At 38.2% G+C, this 21,152-nt stretch overlaps 2 protein-coding genes across 2 annotated transcripts in view; one reads left to right on the top strand and one right to left on the bottom strand.

The window, feature by feature from the left end:
• Window positions 1–4,676, bottom strand: part of VWDE (von Willebrand factor D and EGF domains) — a 37,995-nt gene extending 33,319 nt beyond the window's left edge. Inside the window, exon 1 of the mRNA XM_063411435.1 lies at window positions 4,441–4,676. Coding sequence (XP_063267505.1) covers window positions 4,441–4,528 — 88 coding nt within the window. The 5' untranslated portion in view covers window positions 4,529–4,676. The remainder of the gene's footprint in view (window positions 1–4,440) is intronic.
• Window positions 4,677–4,803: 127 nt separating this feature from the next.
• LOC134547577 (uncharacterized) overlaps window positions 4,804–21,152 on the top strand; it is a 50,026-nt gene continuing 33,677 nt past the window's right edge. Inside the window, exon 1 of the mRNA XM_063391738.1 lies at window positions 4,804–5,043. Coding sequence (XP_063247808.1) covers window positions 4,804–5,043 — 240 coding nt within the window. The remainder of the gene's footprint in view (window positions 5,044–21,152) is intronic.

Raw genomic sequence — 21,152 nt, 5'->3', positions numbered from 1 at the left:
TTGAGTCTGATCTGGCAGGTGAGTTGACTTCTGTCAAAGACAACGATAACAAAAGTTCTACCTAATGGTATATTTACGTGCAACATACTGAATAGTCATTCTTGTTCAAGAATGTGCTTGGGAAGTGAAAGAATGGAAAAATAAAGTAAAGGAACATTTATATATAAGTGACATTAAAAGTATACCTATCTATTTACCTTGCTTTTAAATATGGTTATGAACTGATAGTAACTGTGAACAGAATTTTGGGTCATACTGAATGATGCAGTGAATCTTAATTTTTGCCTTTATTATGCTACTATTGAATTTAAAAATGCAGCTGTAAGCAAAGCTGTCTAATGTTACATTTTGAATATGAATGCTCTGAACTCCAGCTTTTGGTCCCAGGTTTGTCTGTATTTGTCGCATATTTTTGCATGGTATAATTGTGTCACTGATTAGAAACATTTTGGTTTATTAATATAAGATAGTTTACTATCTTCGACATTTTTCATGTCATTCTAGATAACCACAAATATAAAACAGTTTCAAAATCAGGTAATTCCCCACCTTTAAATGGAGAAGATGCCCTAGTGAAAGAATAGACTTTATCTCTTTGAGCACAGTATGAGAATGCTACAGTCTTTGAAAGACTGAAGATTTAATCTGATACGGCTTTAGGCTACCCAGGCAGGTAACAATGGCTTTATCTTCTATCCTCTAAGGGCAGCTGGAAGTCAGTGTGATTGACTGTGCCACCACTGTGATTCTGAGTTTCTTGCAGTAGCCTGTAGGCTATTCATGTCCATACAATTTGACCTTACAGAGAACTTACCCTTCACTGGAATGTAAAGAAAAGCCCTTGAAGAATCACAGGTCAGTCATGTGTGCTATCGAAATGTTTTCTAAGCAAGCTACAGCACAAGCAGTTTATGAACCATGATGAAAGTTTCTTCCTGTCCTCTATTTTTGACTGGAATTCTCCCTTTCATACAGCACCCTCATTAGTTTTCTTTCCTGTAACTGAATCGCTCCTGAAACAATTAATATCTGTTACCTTCTCTGTTAATAAATCAGGCCAGACATTAGACAAGTCTTTATTTTCTTTCCCTCCACAGTTTAATTAGATCATCATTTGATAGATCTTTAAAACAGCTGACTGTAGTCACTTGTAATAGGGTTATAAATCCTACTAAAGATCAAATTATAAGTTTCTTATTATTATGCACATCACTTTAAAAGGCCATCCAGCTCTTTATGAATCCAGTGTATCCTCTTCTTCTTTCTAGAAATATGCTAATATTTCCACAGTTTTTGCTTGGAAGTGTTACATTGTGTAATAATGGTTGATTTTTTTTTTCTTTTTTCTTTTTCATTCTGTAAAACAACTGAAAATAACTGTCATCATCAATAATACAAATAAAACCCACCTTTTTACACACCTGAGTGAACTGAAGTGCTGTCAAACTGCAGCAACAGCAGAAACAAATAAATTATCATACGTATGGACAGACACATAGAAAATTAATGTCATGTTCTCTGCAAAAACATTACCCCTGTAGAACAGATCTCCACCAACCAGAAGCATTTAAGAGGGAGTTTAATTTTAATTTACATTAAGAATTTAAGAGGGAGTTGGCTACATTTTCCACTAAAATAATGATTTCCTTATTCAGGATACCTTAAATAAAAACAGATTTTGATATAAGCATTCTTTCAAATATTATTTTCAGAATGATGAGTACTGACTTTGATGAAATACTCCAGAAAAGCTTGGCCTGTGTCTAACACCCAGCAATTTTATAGAATCATGGAGCAGTTTGGGTGGGAGGGACTTCAAAGATTATACAATTCCTCCTTCAACGACACAAGCAGGGACACCTTTCACCAGACTAGGTTGCTCAGAGCTCCATTCAAGCTGACCTTGAACACTTCCAGGGATGGGGCAGCCACAACTTCTCTGGGCAATCTGTTCCAGTGCCTCACCACCCCCACAGTAAAGAATACTTTTCTAATATCTCATTTAAGCCTACTCTCTTCTAGTTTGAAATCATCACCACTTGCCCTGTCACGACACACTCTTGTAAATAGTGTTTCTCTATCTTTCTTGTCGGCTTCCCGATGATTCAAATCTGACAAAATTATAAGGAACTGAAAACAAGTTCTGATAGCTTTGAAGTGCTAAGGGAGGTTACCTACAGGGCAGGCTTACCCCCCAGCTCTGTCCAGGATGTGAAGAACATTAAATTAGGGAAAGATTTGTGCACTACTGGTGACTTGACTTCATCCACAATCACAAAATATCCTAACATGCTCTCACACAAAACAGAAAACTCATGTAAGTTTTAAAAAAATTTAGCATTTATTCATGATTGTTCTTGATGAAAATCTTTCCATTTATATGGGAATATTCTTTTTAATTATTTTATGGGCCTTTAAATGTATTAGTGATTTAATAGCTTCCATTTTAAACATTTTCTATAACTTCCAATTATAAAATACATAAAAGAATACTTGAGAAACAAGACCATGATATCCAGTCTCCTTTGTAGATTATGCACCTCTGTTTTCACTTCAGCTAGAGGAGATACATACAAAAGGTTATCAATAGGTTATTAATAGAGACTTGTTTCTAGACAGTTGTAACTCTCCCATTCTGTTTGGACATCCAGATACTACACACTGTCTGAGGAAAGGAAGCAGCATCCTGGGAAAAGATGCAGCTATTTCCCTAGCATTTGAGTTTATGTATCATATTCTGTGCTTTATTCCACAAATACCCTATATATACTGCATATGGCTCTCTACTGTTCTTCAACCCATGTCTCTGCACACCAGGAATAATTTGATTCTGTATTGGCTTTTTCCTGACTGTCTTCAGGATTAGGCAGTGAGCTTTGCTTTGATCCATCCCAGAATTCTTTGGTCCTGATGGTTACTGAGAAATAGGACCCTAAACTGCAACATCTTAAAGACGTGGATAGCCTTGTGCTAGAGGATGAGCCTTTTGGGAGAGACAGATGAAATCTCTGCAAACATGTTTAAGTTTCTACCACACAGCTGTAAACTGAGTCATATAATAGGTTCTCTGAACACCTTAACCAAAAGTCAAAGAGGTTTCTGAAGTCAACACAGGAGCTCATTTGCCACAAAGATCTCAAGTGGCTCCTGATTACTATCTCTGAGGAACTCAAGTGGAAAATGAGTTCCACAAAGGACAAGCTTTTCAACTTCCTGTTCACATCTCAGTTCCATCCATGTGCAAAGAGAGGTCAGTGATTTGCCACCTGTCCAGAAGGTTTCCAACCCAATGGAACAGCCAGGAACTGAGGACTACCAGGTACAAACTGAAGTAGAGAAGGGAAAGGAGTCACAGCAGAGTACAGACAGGCAAGGGCAGAGTGGCAGCACTGGCAGTCCAGTTCCTCAGGTACAAATAGCTTATGAGTGTGTATATGTCCTGCTGCCCAAAGGTTGGGGTCTGGCAAATGGCCACTGATAAACTAACAGTGTCTTTAGTAAGTGCCCACTGTGAGTGTGAATGTGCTTTTTCTTGCATCTACTGACTGCAAAGGATGCAGAATACCAACATCCCAACATCCCAAAATTAGAACTGGGACTGAATTTAACAAAAGTATTTATTTGTGGACACAAACTCTTCCAAAATAATAAAATAGAAAAGAAATCACTTGTTGGAAGAATTTAACCTGGAACAACTTTTTAGAGTAATATTTTTAAAGGAAAATATAAAAATTACTGTAACTACCTAAAAAATACCATTTTCTTTGATGAGACCTATAAAAGAACAGGAGCAAAAATGTAGCAATGACAGTATATTGCAATCCCATGGAACAGGAACGTGGTGACTCTTATGCATGGACCAATGAAGCAAATAGAATCAACACACACAAATTAATACATTCTTACAAATGACCTCGTTAGTCTGGGTATTAAAACACTTTTCAACCACTTCTGTTCACATGCCACGAGATGCTTTGCAAAGGTAGTAAATAATTGTATAACCTTTATGAAAGTGTAAAATATATGTTTATAGAACGTTTTCTAGTGATTCTCATTGCAATACGTTATTGTATCTACACTTCATGTAGATTTTCTATCCGAAATTTGGAACTATACAGACACGGGTTTAACAGAGGTCCCAGGTAAGGATGTGCCAAGGCACTGCCTGTGCTCCAACACGCAGGCGAAGAGCGCCAGGAAGAGCGGGTGGGAGACGCAGCACCCTTGGAGTTCCCCCGGGCAGGTTTTCCCAGAAGTGCGCTGTGACAAGGCAGTTCCTACTCTGGCAGGTATGAAGTTCAGCCTGTTCCAGTGAAGCCCGTGGCACGCAGCCTGTGCGCGGGCAGCAGGCGATGCTCGGGCCGGGGAGCGCCCGGCGCTGTCCCTGCCCCTCCGGCTCACCCACCTGCCTGCCCGCTCCCTGTGCCCGGGCTCCCTTACCTCTCCGGCGGGCCCCGGCCGCCGCCAGCCAGCCCAGCACGGCCGCGCCGAGCCAGAGGCGCGGGGCTGCGGGGGCGTTCCCCGGCATGGCCCCTCCGCTCCGCTCCGCTCCGCTCCGCTCCGCTCCCCGCGCTCCCGGCCGCGCTCGCTGCCGGCCCGGCTCGCTCCCGGCGCCTGCGGCCGCTCCGTGCACCCACTCCGCTCCTCCGCGCAGCCCCTCCTCCGGGGGCCTCGGCCCGCCCCCCTGCCCTGCCCTGCCCTGCCCGGCCCGGCCCGGCCCGGCCCCGCCGGGATGCCCCAGGGCCGTCCGTGCCCGGCCCGGCTCTGCGGCCGCCACAGACGGGGGCTTGTGCCCGGCCCGCTATGTCATCCTCAGCCCGGGGCTCCCTCGGGGGGATTCTCTGCAAGAAAACGAACGAAGCAGTCCTTGGTTCTCGTCGGGGGCTCTGTGAAGATGCTTGTCCATATCCTAAAGAGGTCCAAGCAGACCCAAAGCACGTCAGCATCGTGAGCAGTGTCCTATTGCCCTCCAACCCAAACTGTATTTATTTTCGCATGTACACTAAAATGCTGCAGAAGAGCTGGTTTCAAAGAGGTCCTTCGGTAGAACAAGAGTGTTTTATATTTCTTTAACCCTTACTATATGTAATCTTCATTACCATTAATGCGGACTGAGTTTAGCAAATATTTAACAGTTGCAAGAGCCCAAGCTTCAGGATTTGCTAAGTGATGCATCTCCTCAGAGATGGTCCTGTCAAAGGGCAGGACAAATCTCAACATCTAAGATTTGTCAGTGCTGGTATTTTCCACTGTAGTCCTGAAGTAGTGCAGTCATTGAATTACTTTACACACACCAAGCAGTGCAGCAGTTTACAGAAATGTTTCACATTCTCTGTACCACATGTAGGCCCAAGTCTAAAAAATAAAAGTTGATGACAATAGAACACACCTTATTGCCCTCCACTGAACATGTGTCAGGCTACAATGGTCAGCGAAGGCTGCTCCCGTGGGGTACTGGCCTGGATGGCTCTTTGCAGAGCAGCTTTCCCTGCAGGAGGAGGTATCAGGGCTTGGAGGCAAGGCAGAGGCAGAGCAGCATTGTTGGGGTAACCTCAGTCTTCTTTTGCCCACATACCCTGAGCTTCTTCATTGCAAGAAACAGTTCAGCTCTATAATGGCAGTGAATTTTTAAAAGGAATCACTGGCATAGCCTAAGAATTTAATCTGTTGTCTTGGATTCCTGTCAGTTGTCTATGGCAGATACTTTTGTCCTAAAGATTCGAGGAAATTTTAACAATAAGTTTTCCTAATTTTTTACTCAGCTGTCTTGGTTATTTGTCAGCAGATACGACAAACTTTTATCCTGAAATGCTGCATACGTCTGAAATTAGTTTGGGGTTTATTTCTCTTTTTTTCCCAAACCACATGTTTATAAAGGAAACAAGAGGAAAGAAGGAGGTATTTTACAAAATAAGTTACAAAGTCAAGACCTAGAAAGAGAGATGTGAGAAGCTTTGACAAAATTTAAACATTGAGCTACTTCTTTGACCCCTGCTGGTCATGATGGAGTGGTATTTACAGGAGGATTAACACCTTTTGTCATGGATCATTCAGGGGATAAAGGAGGTGGCAGTAATGGCTGCTGGAGTCCAGGCACCTTTCATCTTTTCCAGACTGGTTTTCTTCTGCCAGCTCCCTCTGCTACTATCAGCCGTGTAGCCTCTTACTTGCAGTGACAGCAGAGAAAAAGCATACTGTGGTTAAAAGAGCTGACAACTTGTCAAAAGTAGTACTTGGCACTCATGGTACCAGTGTTGTGTCAGTGACAGTGAATTTATGGAAAACGAAAGTAATTTTAGGACAGTCCTATTTTAACAGAATAGGGATTTCCAGCAGGTTAAATTTCAGATAGTTTCTGTTAGTAATTTACATAGTTTCAATTAAGTAAATCATAGGCTAGGTAAAATTGTGTTGCACTACTGAAAACACCTCTTTCATTTACAATGGAATGTGAAGTCAAACTGCAATTTTGTATGTGTATATTATTAAATAGCAGGATGTTTGGGAGGAAAACCAAGAATGTTGAAGGAAGAATTTAAGATACTGTCATGGTTATGTAGTCCAAGTCATTACTCAATATTCCACTGAAAACATGGCGTAAGGAGCAATGATATCAATTCTAGGGAGCATTTAAATGCTGCAGCACAAAGCAGCCTTTTTTTTAGAGTGGATTTTATGATTATTAACAATGAAGAAAGAGAGATTTAAGGTTCGTTTTGAAAATTATTCCAAAGCTATCTTAGAGTTTAGTAATCTCAGCCTGTTCAGTAAAACTTTTGAATATATATTTCTTTTAAGGTGTATTCCAAAGTCCTGTCTATGAATAAATTAAAATAATTATTTGAACAAAGCCTGAGCAGAAGTGCTTTTGCTGACTCATGACTGTCTCATAAAGCAGGGAAGAGTATAGTGATAAATCAAAGAAAAAAAGACATGTTGGATGACAAGGAACACAACTTGGGCAATGTTGAAAATAGAGTTTAAAAACTCAGATAACAAAGAAGGCATCTCTGCTGATGCTAAGTTCTTGGATCTGAAACGATATTGTTCTGGTTTAAGGTTATCTGAATAAGTTCATGACTCTGCAGCTCCAGCATGTGTGTATGGGTAACAGGAATCCCAGAAAAAATGTCCAAGGGAAAAAGTGGAATTTTTCATAAACATGGCCAACATTGCAACTTTGTCATCTAACACTTCTGTTGCTACCATGCCAGTGGGATGTTTGTAGCAGTACACCTTAGATCATTAACTTAATGTAAACAAAGTACATGTCTATACATTATTTAACAAATGTCATTATCTCACATTGCATTTGGGGGAACAGTCCAGAGTGAACAGCAGCCAAGTGGATAGCATGTTGATTAAGGACTATTTTAGGTAACCAAGTTGAGAAGAACAATCAGCAGTATTTGCCAAAATATGTACCAATAGATGTGTGTAGCTGCTCAGGCTTAAACTGGAAATGAAAAATCACTTGAGTTTTAAAAGTTGTCTCTACGCAAAGCCACACATGTTTTTTCCTATTTGTATCAAAACCCTCAACTCCAGGAGATCACCTACAAGAAAGGCAGTACTCGTGGTAGGTTCCTCAGAATAACAAGTAGTGTGAATGGTAGGGCACAAAAGAGGGGAAGCAGAGGTTGAGAGCTGAAGGCAGCTGGGGAGGTGGATGCTGTCCTGAACAATGAATCACCAGCTCTGACACACAGCGATTTTCTTGCTGTGACACTCAGAAGTTCTTAGCCAGGTTTTGTAAACTCAGGGAAATACTTAGAAAAGGATCTGATTAAACTTAAGCTAAAATTGCCCACTGTATCTAATTAATTATAAACTTTTTCTTTCCAACTGTGTAGCTAAGAGTACAAATGGAAGTCTTTCTTAAATGAATCCTTCATGCTGTACCATTAAGGATGTCTGTAGTGTAAGGCAAGGTAAATCTGAATAAACCCTTTAAATCTATGTTGCTGTATTAGTTATCGGTGCAGAGACAGAGCATGGCTGATAACTCCAAATAAAGCTGTGAGCAGAACTTGGAAACTGGGAGAAAATTTCCCTGCAAAGCTTCAAAGGGTTATTGCAGTATTGCCAAGTGCTGAATGTTTGGAAAGAGTTGCCTTCAGCAGATAACACCCCTCCTGTAAGGAGCAGATGCCTGAGAGATAGCCTGCAGCCCTGGGCAGATCCAGAAGTATCAGAGACGGATGACTTCTCTTGCATTTGCCCCTTAATGTTTCTAGTTCTTTCTTTGTGTAAAAATATTTTCTTTTTGCTTGTGCCAGTTCATGTATGTGAACAGTAGGTACTTTTTTTTTTTTAGCAATAAATTGTTAACATTCTTTAACATCCTAATCAATCCTGCCCTTAAAGTCAAATTCCAGTCTTCCCTTCAAATTGTAGGTTGTGTGACTTTTAACTTAGCTAAGGTTCATTTGATTTAAAAACATGGTTTAACAGCTCTGAAACGAACGTCCTGAAACATCACTAAAACATTGGAAGACACACTAAGATACATTGCCAGTGCCAGTTCAGAATAAGATATTTGATCCTATCCCCCTTCCTATCTCTGACACCAAATAAATAGAAACAGAGAAGGGGTAATGGTCATGTGCATTTATTCATTTTGGTCATTCTGTGGCTAATATTGCAGCATCACAAGAGGTTAACTTCACTCATGTTTATTCTGCTGGAGGCTGTTTCAGAAGACTGAGGGGCTTTTGAATGACATTTGTTTTCCAAAATGCTTTTAAAATTTGCAGAGGGTATTTTTTAAACTGCCATGTAAATGTACTCAGCATTGACAGTTTGTTTTACTTTCAGAAGTAATGACATCTTTTGTATGTTTTAGTCCCTAATTCTCTTTTATATTTGACCTCTTGTATATACTCTATTTGACTGATGCAGTAAAGGACTTCAGTTTAAAAATCTTATGTAATTTGGCTTTGATAAGTAGCATAAGAGTTATTGTAAATGATGGGAGATCTGTCTTCAGGAGTTATTAAGAGTCAAAATCACTTTCAGGCTTTCTATTAACTTCAATCATCTTCGGATCAACCTCTTACTCTTTCATTTTTCTAAAGTATTTTTATATTCTTAGTTCATGATCTGTCAGCTGTATTTACTCAGAATGTGCCAGAATATTTTGAACTCTGGGAAGTCCCTTGGCTAGTGGGATATTAATGGAATAATCTTTGTTTTATGCATACTAAATGTAGCACTGACATGTAATTACATTGCTAAGCTGATTATGATACAATTCTCAACTACTATTTCATCCCTTTCTGTCTCCCATGCAGTTTGTCTTTGTGTGTGTACAGCTCACTTAGTAGCAATTTTTAAAAAGTAAGACACCATAGAATTAATTCTTTACTCTATACAGAATAAATGCTACTTTAGTAAGGTGCAAAACATTGATCTTATAGGTAATGGTGTGCTTCATACTCAGTCTTACTGGCTTTCATCTACTTGTTTTTGAACTGCTATTTCTAATATTTGTGAAATAAAAATTAACATTACTGAGTAAAATCTTGACTAAGTTATTCAGTCTTCTAAGATGCAGATGAGAAACAAGTAATAGAATATTTTTCTCAAATTTTCAGATTTTGTTAGTACTAAAAGCTTTGATCATGTAGACACTGAAATGTGTTTTAGTAGATGTGTTTAAAAGTGTTAAAATGTATTTTAATAAAATCCCACTAGAAGAAGAGGTATTAAAAATCTCCCAGATCCCATAGCCTAGTGCCAAAAGCTGTGTTCCTTCTTTCTGGGCCTATCATTTCTCCTCCTAGCTTTTACTTCATATGTGGAGACAGCTTTCTGGGTAGTGAGTCAGTAAAGTCACTGAGCAGCCACCTCTGGCTGTGTCCAAATACAGAAATATGCCCCTCATTAGGGGCACATCCTACACACAATCCATGGCTATTTGATAACCCTGAATATGAAAACAAATAACCTGTGGCTGGCCTGGAAAAAAAAAATGCATTCACCAAACCAGGAAAAGCACATTCTTAGCCTTTGTTTTATGAAAAGGTCTCTGTGGTCTCTGAAGGAGGGAGTTCACAGCTGAGGATCATAAAAGGAAGCAAGCACAGGCAGAGGGGTTCCTCTGCTTTAACTACTACACTGAGCTAGACTTTCCATAAGCCTTTCCCTGCATTGTAGAGAAAGACAATATTTATTGAATTAATATAGCATGGGATGGTAAGAACAGATGCACTCTAAAGGAGTACAGATTATCAATTAGCTTTATTACATGAAGTTCCACTGGTATTTGCTGAGGATTTCACCCAGCATGCCTGTTTTCATTTGTATCTTTATACACTAAGAAAAAACAGAAGTGTCCTCGCAGAGAGAAGCAGATGTGATTTTTCCCCCTCCCACTGGGCTTTGTTGAGGCTTTAAACAAGTATTTTGTGGAAAACAGATCCCCCTGCCTCACTCTAATGGAAAATCTGTTTCCTGTCTGTTCCCCAGATAAAATGAAGTCTTTTTCTTGGACAGGAGTAAGATATCTCACTACAGATAGAATTTTCTTGGCACAGCAAATTATGAAAATGGTTTTTATCATCTGTAGTTTGAAGAAACTGGAAGGACAATCTCTGCCTGGTGCCCTGTTAACTTCCTTCTTTGATGGTTTGGCCATCTCAATTTTAACATTAACACCATGGCTTTTTATTATGCTTAAAAAAATAGAGCATGACATGATCTGACAGAAGTCACAGACAGTCACACACTGACAGTCACAGACACAGGAATAAAAGACAGACCTGGTTTTAAAGAAGTGAACAAAACGTTCAAAAACTGGTTTACAAGTTCATGCAAAGAAGTGTTGCTCATTTGATTTCTAAAAAATAAAAAAATCTGAAAATCTACTAAAATATTAATTCAGTAGTATACCAGATTTAAAAACCTGGTGCTAAATTATTTACTCTGAATTGAGTGCTGTTAATCTGATGAAGTGTTAGATATGAAGCAGTGTTAAACACAGCTATGGTGTCTGGCTCAGGAAAATCAAAGCATCAGATTGGACAAAAGTGAGGACAAGGAATTATTTCACTTGTATGTTCTGTTTTCTCTAAGCAGGATGGTACTGGTCCCTCTCGGGCACTGGTACTGAGCAATATGTGGTTTGATTTTTGTTATGCTCTTAATCTTTAGTAAAGAGTAGAAATGCAGAAAAAGGGTTGCATAAAATTCCAAGATAAACAGCTACCTAACCGTCACCAGATTTAAATGGGGAACCTGAGCTGGCTCATGAATCTACACCTCAGGACCTTATGCTAACAATAGGAAGGAACAGAAATGTGAAAGGAAAGCTATACTGAGAGATACAGAAAAAGATATATTAGTATAAATATTAATTCTCATTTTATTTGCAGTATAACTATGGTAAATGCTATGTAATTTTTTTAAATTGTATGACTTTCTGGCAACTCTCTCAATGTTACTGTAACATGAAGATTTTGTTTCACTGCCTTTCTTCCTCTATAGTTAGGAATTTTGACATTAACTGCATTAAATGTAATGTTATTCTGGCACCCAGATGTGACTAGAAGGAAGCTGGTAATTAAATGGCTTATGGAGACAGAGTTTTGAGTAAGGATAAAAAAATTAACTTCTGTATTTTGATATTTAATATTGTTAATCATCTCAGTTTTTGTACTTTTAACAATAGATCATAAGTAGATCTGAGAATGAAAGCCAGATGGTCAGTGGGGGGACAAATACATCCTTTATGGCTTCTTTTTTTTATTTATGATACAAGTTTTGTTCCAAGGACTACACAGGACAAGAATGATTAAAACAATAACTTCATCAATAAAATCTAGACTGAGATATTACGACTACTTTAAAAATCCAACAAACCAGCTACTTTATTTCTTCAGCTAGACAAGGCTGTAGTGAATCTGTTTCCCCCAAATTGTGTCTCCTACAAAACCTATGTGTAGACATTTGTCTTTGCCTTAATCCTTCCCCAAACCCTATGTCCATAACATAATTTCTTGGGGTTTTTTTCCAGTTAAAAGTGCATCCTTTCTGTGCTATATGTGTCTGGCTTCAGACCTGTTAAAGGGAAATCATGGCTGACATGACATTTGGAAGACTGTTGTTTGTGTCTGAGAAAACACATAAGCAGCTGAGTTAGGAGTGAACTCCTTTGTGTTCCTTAAGCAAAGATTTGCTCCAGTCTGTTGGACAACTTATCCCTTGCTGTAAAAACGATAATATTCTCAACCTGAGTTCATAGGTGTTGCATAATTACTAATGTCAAGGCATCATATACGTAGTATCATACAATATTCCTTCAAACTTGAAAATATTCAGAAAATGTCAGCATCTTGTGTTTTTTTCTGACGAGGAAATGTGATTTTGACAAACTTGAAAGTTTTGATAGGTGACTAGAGCAAAGCCACAAACTCTTATGTCTTCTGTCAGCAGCGGAAAGGCTAGTGCTGCTAAAAAACAGATCTGTTTCCTGCCATATCTCAGTCTAAAATTAAGTAAAATTCATCACCTGGAAGAGCTTGGAGTTGCAGTGCTTTAAGGACTGACAGAATTACTGCTACTGCTATTGGTATTCTAAGTATTCATCTTTGTATGCCTGAGCTATGAAAATATAAAATTAAATAAATATTCCTTATTAATAATAACTTCCAGTTAGGCCTATTCCTCTATAATACTGTTCAGTTTTCAGCTCCTTTTCTGTATGGCTCAGAGACCACCCAGGGGCTTGGAGAATACTTTCAGCATGTCATTGCTGAAACTGTCACATGAAATCAACATAAAAGATACCAGAAAAAAACTGTAAAAATCAAAGCCAAATTAAACTGCATCAATGTCTGATTGCAAGTTGAGGGAGAAAGGTTGAAAAGAATGGAGAATATTGGTTGTTGTAATAGTCCCTGTTACACTGGTGGGCCCCATGGAACTACATGACTGTGCTGATAAAATTTGGCTGCTGGATTTATCTCATTTTTATGCAGTTCCAGTAATTAGGAAAAGAATTTGCATTAAGTGGGTTTTCTTTCAGTCCTGTTTGTGCGTTTTTAGCTCTCCACTGCATATAATACTTTCACAGAATCCACTATCGTGAATTTAAAATACAGTCCGCAAATATAAAAACAAGAAACAAGGTAATGAAAAGCACTGGATAATAAAAGTTCCCATGTCTTCAATAGCCCTCAAACACCTGTTAAAAATTTGTTTTGTAACCTGCCTTGAAATGTGATGGAAAGGAATGCTTAGGAGTCCCTTGTGAAAATGTAAAATATCACAGTTTAAAGCTTCACGTACAGATTGATAGATAAAATGTGTCTCAAACACACCTACTGTGTCCCACCAGGACTATTCCAAGCTGATGCCATTCCAAGGAAAAGAATAATTACCCTGGTCAATGCTGCTCTTTAACTGTCGCAAAGCAAATGTGATTTGTTTCATTACTTGCCTAACGTGATTATCACTCAGAAGTGAAGATGTTTAGAAGTAAAAGTAATTAGTACAATGAAATACTTCCTTTCATTCAGCTGTATTTAACTGGTCTAGGCTTACATATATTACAAAGGAACAGGGTTTAAAATGTGTTCATTTTTCTCTACCTATTCATAGAAAAAGGTTCTTCTTCAAGAAGAAGAAATATAAGGTAGCGGAGATTAAAAGACTGCTATTTGCCTTGCATAAAGTAACAGTCTTAGAACTAAGAAAATATTTTTAAGCAAATGTCCTCTGTAGCATTTCTTTCCCACCCAGTCCTTAATAACCTCCTTGGCTTCTCTTGCAGCAGAATACTGCTGCATATGTAGAAGCCAGCTCATCTGTATTTCGAGGATGAAGGGTCATTTTAAAGTTCACAACCCATTAACAGCATGTTTAATGAAGTTAAAACACTCAGTCTTTAAGCCCTCTCTGCAAAGGCAATCTAATCAATCAGTCCGTACTCACATCTTTCCTCTTTGATGACACAGACTTAATCTAGAGCTTTTACATTTGCTGATTTGCAAAACTAGGAATTCCCCTTCTACAGATCTGTGTCTCTTTGTGATGTTCTTGCCTCCTTGTTTCCAGACTTGCTGCAACGCTAAGAACAGACATCCTGCTGTTCAACTGGAGTCTTAGCATTGTGTATTTGAAGATAATCCCTAGACCACCAGCATCTTTTCAGCATCTGTGAGCATAAAGGTTATGACAGTTGCCCCTTCTGACTGTAATCTTTGCTGTTACAAGAATTCTACTAAAAGACTTTCAAGCTGTGATTATCTCTTCCTGCTTTGTATGGTATTGCTAAGAAAAAAAGAATTAGGAGTTTTAAAAGCAATACATTCTGCTGTGTTTTAAAACCTTCAATTTGCAACTAAATTATGTACTTAGCTTTACACACTTGACTTCTTCAGACTATTTAACAGCTTACACTGCAGCACATGTTTAAGTGTTTGCAAGATCAAGATCCACATCTTCTCTGCACCATTAAATGTTTTGCAGTTGAAAAGTGGCTGGATTCCCCAAGGGGTTGTCTTTTATGTATAAATGGAGAACATCCATGGCTTGTATCTGGGATTTATCATCTTGTTTGAGTGATCTAATCTCCTTAGTGTGTATGTGTGTACTCATGCACTTACACATGTAGACATGGTAATGACAAGAATAAGCTTCCTGGACAAAAAAAGCAAATAGAAAAGGAATTGCCAAATATTCCTTAGAACATTTCCACCCATTAGTGGAAATTTTAAAACATTTTGTTTTCTGTCCAGCTCCATAACCTATCTATAAACTACTGCTTCTTTGTATTCTCTTCTGCCTAGCAAAGCTCCAGGCATTTTTCAATATTCCAGACCATTGACTAGGATTCAGTTTACAAATTAGAAAACAGTTTAACTCATCAAATGTTCTTTTTCATTTTTTACTTCTCATCTTACATTCCATCTCTACCTCTCTGCTTCCATTCAATGCTGGTCTGAAGCAGTTCATCATAACTTACATTTGTGTGCATATATTTATAAGTTCATATAAAGAATATATTTGTGTGTATCAGTGTAAATGCATACACGTGTACCTTTCACATAAATATAAAACATACCTATTGATATTGGTGGATATAATAGGTTTATTGTTTTGTACTATAGTTTAACTGTAAATTTGCCTAAAGCAACTATGCACAATTTTGACTGTGATACCATAGTTTTGTGATCAATGTAAGTCACATAACAGAAAATAAATTTTAATATGTATGGAGTGGTTTTCTGTGTTCATGACCTGATACTATCAATTCTCTGCTAAGATCTTTAAAATCTTCTGTAAGAAAATTGCTGAGTTTTTTTTCTTTGTGTAGCCTTTAAAAATAACAAAAAGAAGTTACATGAGTAGCTCTGGAAAGTATTGTCCAGTCTTATCACAGAACAGATGAAGGACCATGGAAACAGTCCAATCTTCATCCCTTGTACGTGGCACGGGGGTTAGAACTAGATGATCTGTAAGGTCACTTCCAACCCAGGCCATTCTACAATTCTATAATTCTAAGATTAAAACCTACTGACATGTTCCTTTGGAACATGAAGACTAGCCTGGTTAAGTACCTTGTCTGAGAGATTCCATTTCAGGATTGATTAATTCAAATATATTTATACCATTTACATGTAGATGTAATGTTAGACTGGTAGAAGCCCTAGAAATAAGTTAAAACCTGTCCTCTCTTCCTTCTAGCCACTGCAGACTTCTTAAACAATGCCATCCAGTGGTTCCTAAGGACATTCTCTTCCCCATGTCTTGTAATGTGGTATCTTGCTTCTAAATTCAACCTCAGTTTTTGAATGTAAATAAAATATGATTGTGGTTTGTCACTGGCATTTGGCAAAGTCAAAAGGGAAACATTGCTGAATCTGTTATTGAACCCTGCACAACTGTAGAGCTCAGCAACTTGAGAGCTTTGAACATAGGACTGTAGACACCAAATCATCACAGATGGGAGAGGTGTAGTGCCACTTTATCTTCTCCATGCCAACAGGTTCTTTTGATTCTCGAAGTTTATGTATGTGCCATAAAAGTTTCAGTAAAATATTTAGCTGTACACACAGACACTACTTTCTTCTTTCCCTCCTCTTTGATGTGTACATGAGAAATTTAAACCCTAATGCACAGCACTTCTCACAGAAAATAAACATGACATTAAATTACACAGTAGTGAAGGAGGCATTTCTGCATAATATGTTTCTTTCCTCCTCATTCAACAATATAAACTGTACTGACATCTATGACTACTACACTAGAAAACTTAAAATACTCCTACAAAACTTGAAGTCAGCAGTTACGTTTCCACTTACAAGAATCAAGGAATAGTTTTATTTCCTTGAGGAGCATAACTCTGATAATCTTTACAGCAGCAGAATAGCTGTTATGTTCATCAGTTATGGGATCTGAGGGATCAAAATAAATGTATTATATTGCCTATTTTTGTGATAGTACTTGTTTAAGTCTACTCCTTATGTGATACTTTTTCTGTCAAGGTTAGCTCACATATTAGTAATTATGCTTTTTAATAAAGTTATGTTCTTAACTGTGTCATCAATCAATTCTGGGAAATTTAATTTTCTGTAAGAATGGCTTTAGGAAAGTGGTACCATCTACAGAGTAGCCATTAGCATATGTAAATTGAAAAACATGGTAAAGAAGATGAGACCTGTCTGTGGGCTCTGAAACGATCAATCTCTGAGACAAGATAAAAGAACAGCTCTCCTGTGGGAGACAATGACTTAGTTCTTCATGATAGTTATTTAATGTCAATGTACTTTATTCAGATAACAAATAAGAGGACTTCCCCCGATCCTGATTGCTTGTATAATGTGTTCTCATATATAATTATAAAGAGAATTAAAAGCTGAGCTGGTGTGTGAGGCAGCAAACTAACTTAACCACCCACCAGTTCTTCCCATGTCATTGGCTGCTCACCTGGCAATGCATCTGTAAGCTGACACAGAACATTTTGTCTGAAGGCTGTATTTGTGACACTTTTGTGACACATTTGTGAACTTTATTTCTCTAACAAAATAATCTTTATTAACACAAACCATCCATTTTTTTCTTATAGAAAATGTTACTAGTAGATAGAAGGTACATAGTGCAATAGCCCTCAATTCATTTCAGGAAAGCAAAATTTAATTCAGTTCAGGAAAATAAAAGAGCCCTTAAAGACTGACTCTACAGGAAAATTAACTACAAATTAGATAGCCACCACTGCCTTCACCAGATTTCAAGTGGGATTAATTCAGCTTTAAGATAAGAAAACAATAATCTTAACACTCCAAATCCGAAAGCCACATGATACAGATGTTTAAGACATATAAAAATAAATAAGATGCTAAAGTCTCCAGAAGCTGTTTGACTTCCAGTGAAGAGCTAGGTATCTATATTTAGCTAGGGATTCATAATTTTAAGACTCTGACCCACAGTCCCCATTGGATGAAACCCAGTAAAAAGCCAGTGCATCACTTAAATCCTATTAAACCATGATACAAAAGCCTCATGCTGACTTTTGCAGAAATGACTCATGCTGTTCCTTCCTGTTCTACACTACCAAGTTATGCAGGTACACATTGAATATGTGTGTTGGTTTTACACAGCCTGGTTTTTGGTAGGGGGGGCCACAGAGGTGGCTTCTGTGAGAAGATGCCACAAGCTTCCACCATGTCCAGCAGAGTCAGTCCCTGATGCCTCTGAAGATGGACATGCTGCTGGCCAAAACTGGGCCAATTAGAGACATTGGTAATGCCTCTGTGATAACATATTTAAGAAAAAAAGTCAAAACAAAGTGGATGCAGTTTTTGCTAGCCAGAGAAGGGGAGATGAGAACATGTGAGGGAAACAACAGGGACACACCGAGGTCAATGCAGGAGGAGAGGGAGGAGGTGCTCCAGGCACTGGAGCTGAGATTCCTCTGCAGGACATGGTGAGACGATGGTGAACCAGCTGTGTCCCTGCAGCCCATGGGGATCCACAGGGCAGGCAGAAAATAGCAAATAGCATACAACGTCTAAATGTAAATGTTGTAAATATGGAATGTTTTCCTAAATTCTCTCTTCTTTGTCAAACATGCATGAGAAGGAGAGATTATAACTAAGAAAAAAGTCATTGTAAATATGAAGCCATAACTGTTTTCAAGCAATCACCTCTTCCTGACAAAAACTGGACAGATTAGCAAATGAGAAGGAAACAGTTATAATTGAAATGGCATTGGTTTTGTGGAATTCAAGGCCAAACACTTATTAAAAATCTTAACGTACACGGTCTCATTGGATGGAGTTAATTTTCTTTATAGCAGCCCATATGGAGCTGTTTTAGATTTGTGACCAAAACAGTGTTGCTGGAACATCAATGTTTTGGCTGCTGCTGAACAGCACTTGCACAGTGTCAAGGCTTTCTCTCCATCTATGCCACCAAAGGCCAGTAGGTTTGGGATGGGCAAAAGGTTGTGAGGGAACACAGCTGGGACAGCTCTCCCCAGCAGGCATGGGAGTCCATATAATGTCATATTCAGCAATAAAACTTGGTGGGGGTTTGTCCAAAGTAGCCTTTGCTCAGAGACTGAGCATCAGTCAGCTGGTAGTGAGTAATTGCATTTCCATCACTTGCTTTTTCCCCCTCTTTCCCCCCTTCTCCTATTAATCTGTCTCTACTGTCAAGTTTTCTTATTTCTTATTTCTGATTCTCTCCCTCATCCCACTAGAGCGGGGCTTATCTGCCATCTGGAGTCAACCCTCTACACTTAGCTAAAAGAGTTCTGTACTTCTAGCTTCACTGTTTGATTGTTTGGGATTCTTAGCCTCAGAATAAATCATAATGAAGCTGTTGGCAAGGACAGACTTAGATTGACCTGGTCTCCTAAGCAGCCTACCTGACAAAAAGAAGAGATTATTGCTTCACGGAAATTTCAAAGGAATTAAGGTATTTTTCATCAGGGAAAACTGTTTTGTTGGAAGTCTTGCCAACCTGCTCTAATTTGGACTAGATTTTCCTTGTTCCATGCATCACAGACCTCCTAGGTAGGAAATGGAAGGAGTTGAAAACAAGCACAGGTGGGGACCTAATTACAGCATAATTACAGACCTGTCCATGTTGATATTTTGGGAAACCCTAGAATGAATACAACATCATTATCTCTACCTCACTGGAATTTTATGTCACTGGACCTTAATGTCATTCCCTCAGAATATTTTATCTGGCTTTATGGCCAATAAAATTCTGAGCCTACTGCCGTCCCACCCACACCAGGTAAGAAGGCACATGCAGTGGTGTCCTGTGGTCTGACTTTTCCCCTCCCAGCCATTTCTGGATATGAAAGGCAATAACAGTTCTAACAATGGAGAACACTGCATATTATGCTTCTCCTCATGAATCACATGCAGCAACAATTCATGGAGCTCATTTTCAAACATAAATGTACATAAGAATATGCATTCATTACTAACGAATATGACAACAGATGCATGTTTAAGATGACCGAGTGGAATTGAAATATGTATATCCAAAGCTGAGGTCAGGAACAAAACCAAAAGATTTCACAGACAGAGAAGTATACAGCTATCTACAAGCAAAGGTACAAATTGAATTTCCATAAAGATATTTTATTTTGCCACAGAAAAGAGAGGTTTGCCTGAGTAGAGACTACAGAAAACTTTATAGTTGTTTCTAGCCCTTCCTTCTAGCTATTTCCAGTTTCACTCCTACGCAAATTGTTTTTTGCATGTATAGGATAGGTGAAGAGTATTTTGTACAACTTTGCTTTTTCTTACATCTATGTGTTTGTGTGCTTTTGCCTCATATATACATATATAGGTAAAAGATATTCTTAGACTCATGAAACAGATTAACGACTTGACTTGCCCATTGATATTTCTAAGGTTATATTTGCTGTAAAATCCAAATGAAGGCTATCATGTCCTTGAATGGCATAATAGAAGTTTTCTTTTTAAAGGACCCTGTAAAATGAAGAGGCAAAAATCATTACAACATATAGAATCTGTTTACAAGGACACCAGAGGCTGAACAGAATTTTCTCCTGAGTAAATTCAGTTGCTGCTGGCATTGTCATAATGACAAGCAGTGACTAGGAGATGCATTTCCTTTTCAGTAATAAGAGCTGAAAGGCAAGCTAAGCTGTGAAGTAACACATTACTTCATTCAGCAAGTAGGTTTGCTCACTATTTGAGCCCTGTGTTACAATCCTCCATCAGCACACTCTTTTTCATCAGTCCTGGAAATAAACTGCCCTTTAATCTGATTGTACTGTCACGGACAAAAAAAGAGATGGTCAGGAAAACATGTACCCTGGAGCAACATTCTGCATTGGAATTGGTTAAGAAAACAAGCCAGTTTCAAAGCCATCATTACTGTCTAAAGATCATCATTAAAGTTGTTTTATAAATGGCATCCTTCACAAAACCTACTTGTGCTCCAAATCCTCACAGCATTCTTCGTGCTTCTTGCATTTCCACTTAGTCCTATTTAGAGGGAACTTTTGAGATATGTGAAAAGTTGCCAGAGAATGTGATTTTAGTTTTTTAAGAATAAGGTTCTCAAGTAGTTAAATACTGACATCTAAGCAAAAAAAGCCCAAACAAACTATAATACCTAAAGAATGGTTTACACATCTACCAAGTATTCAGAATTTTATTATAGTCATGTCCAATTAGAGTAATTATGGTTTTGCTTTCTAGGAAAAGGAAATCACTGTATGAGGTTACCTCCATGTTAAGTCATTGCTGTCACTTAGACCTAGTTTAGAAATTGACACAAAATTAGAGTGATTCCTGCACATATAATAGAAGAAGTCTTGTCTAAAAAACTTGTTTTTAAACTGGGTCACAAGATTTTAAAAAGTCTTATATTTCATGCAAGATTGTTATTTAATATTATTTTTATTCTGCAAGATTCTTTCAAATATCCTATTTCTTAAATGATGGTAATACTTTCCTCCATAATTGTTTACAATGAAATAATCTAAATACTGAGGAGTGTGTGTGAAATGTGTTGATATTGGTGTTTGTGGCAGCTCTTAAAGAGCCTGGGGATTCTTTGGGAGATAGTGTACAGAAAGGAGGAATAAATTTTTCATGGCAGAATGTTGCTGCAGCTCTGTACACATGATTTACATGAATTGGAATGTTTGTAAT

Source organism: Prinia subflava, chromosome 1, assembly GCF_021018805.1.
Source record: "Prinia subflava isolate CZ2003 ecotype Zambia chromosome 1, Cam_Psub_1.2, whole genome shotgun sequence".
NCBI lineage: Eukaryota > Metazoa > Chordata > Aves > Passeriformes > Cisticolidae > Prinia > Prinia subflava.
Note: the sequence above shows the minus strand (reverse complement) of the source record. Positions and strands in the feature narration are given on the sequence as shown.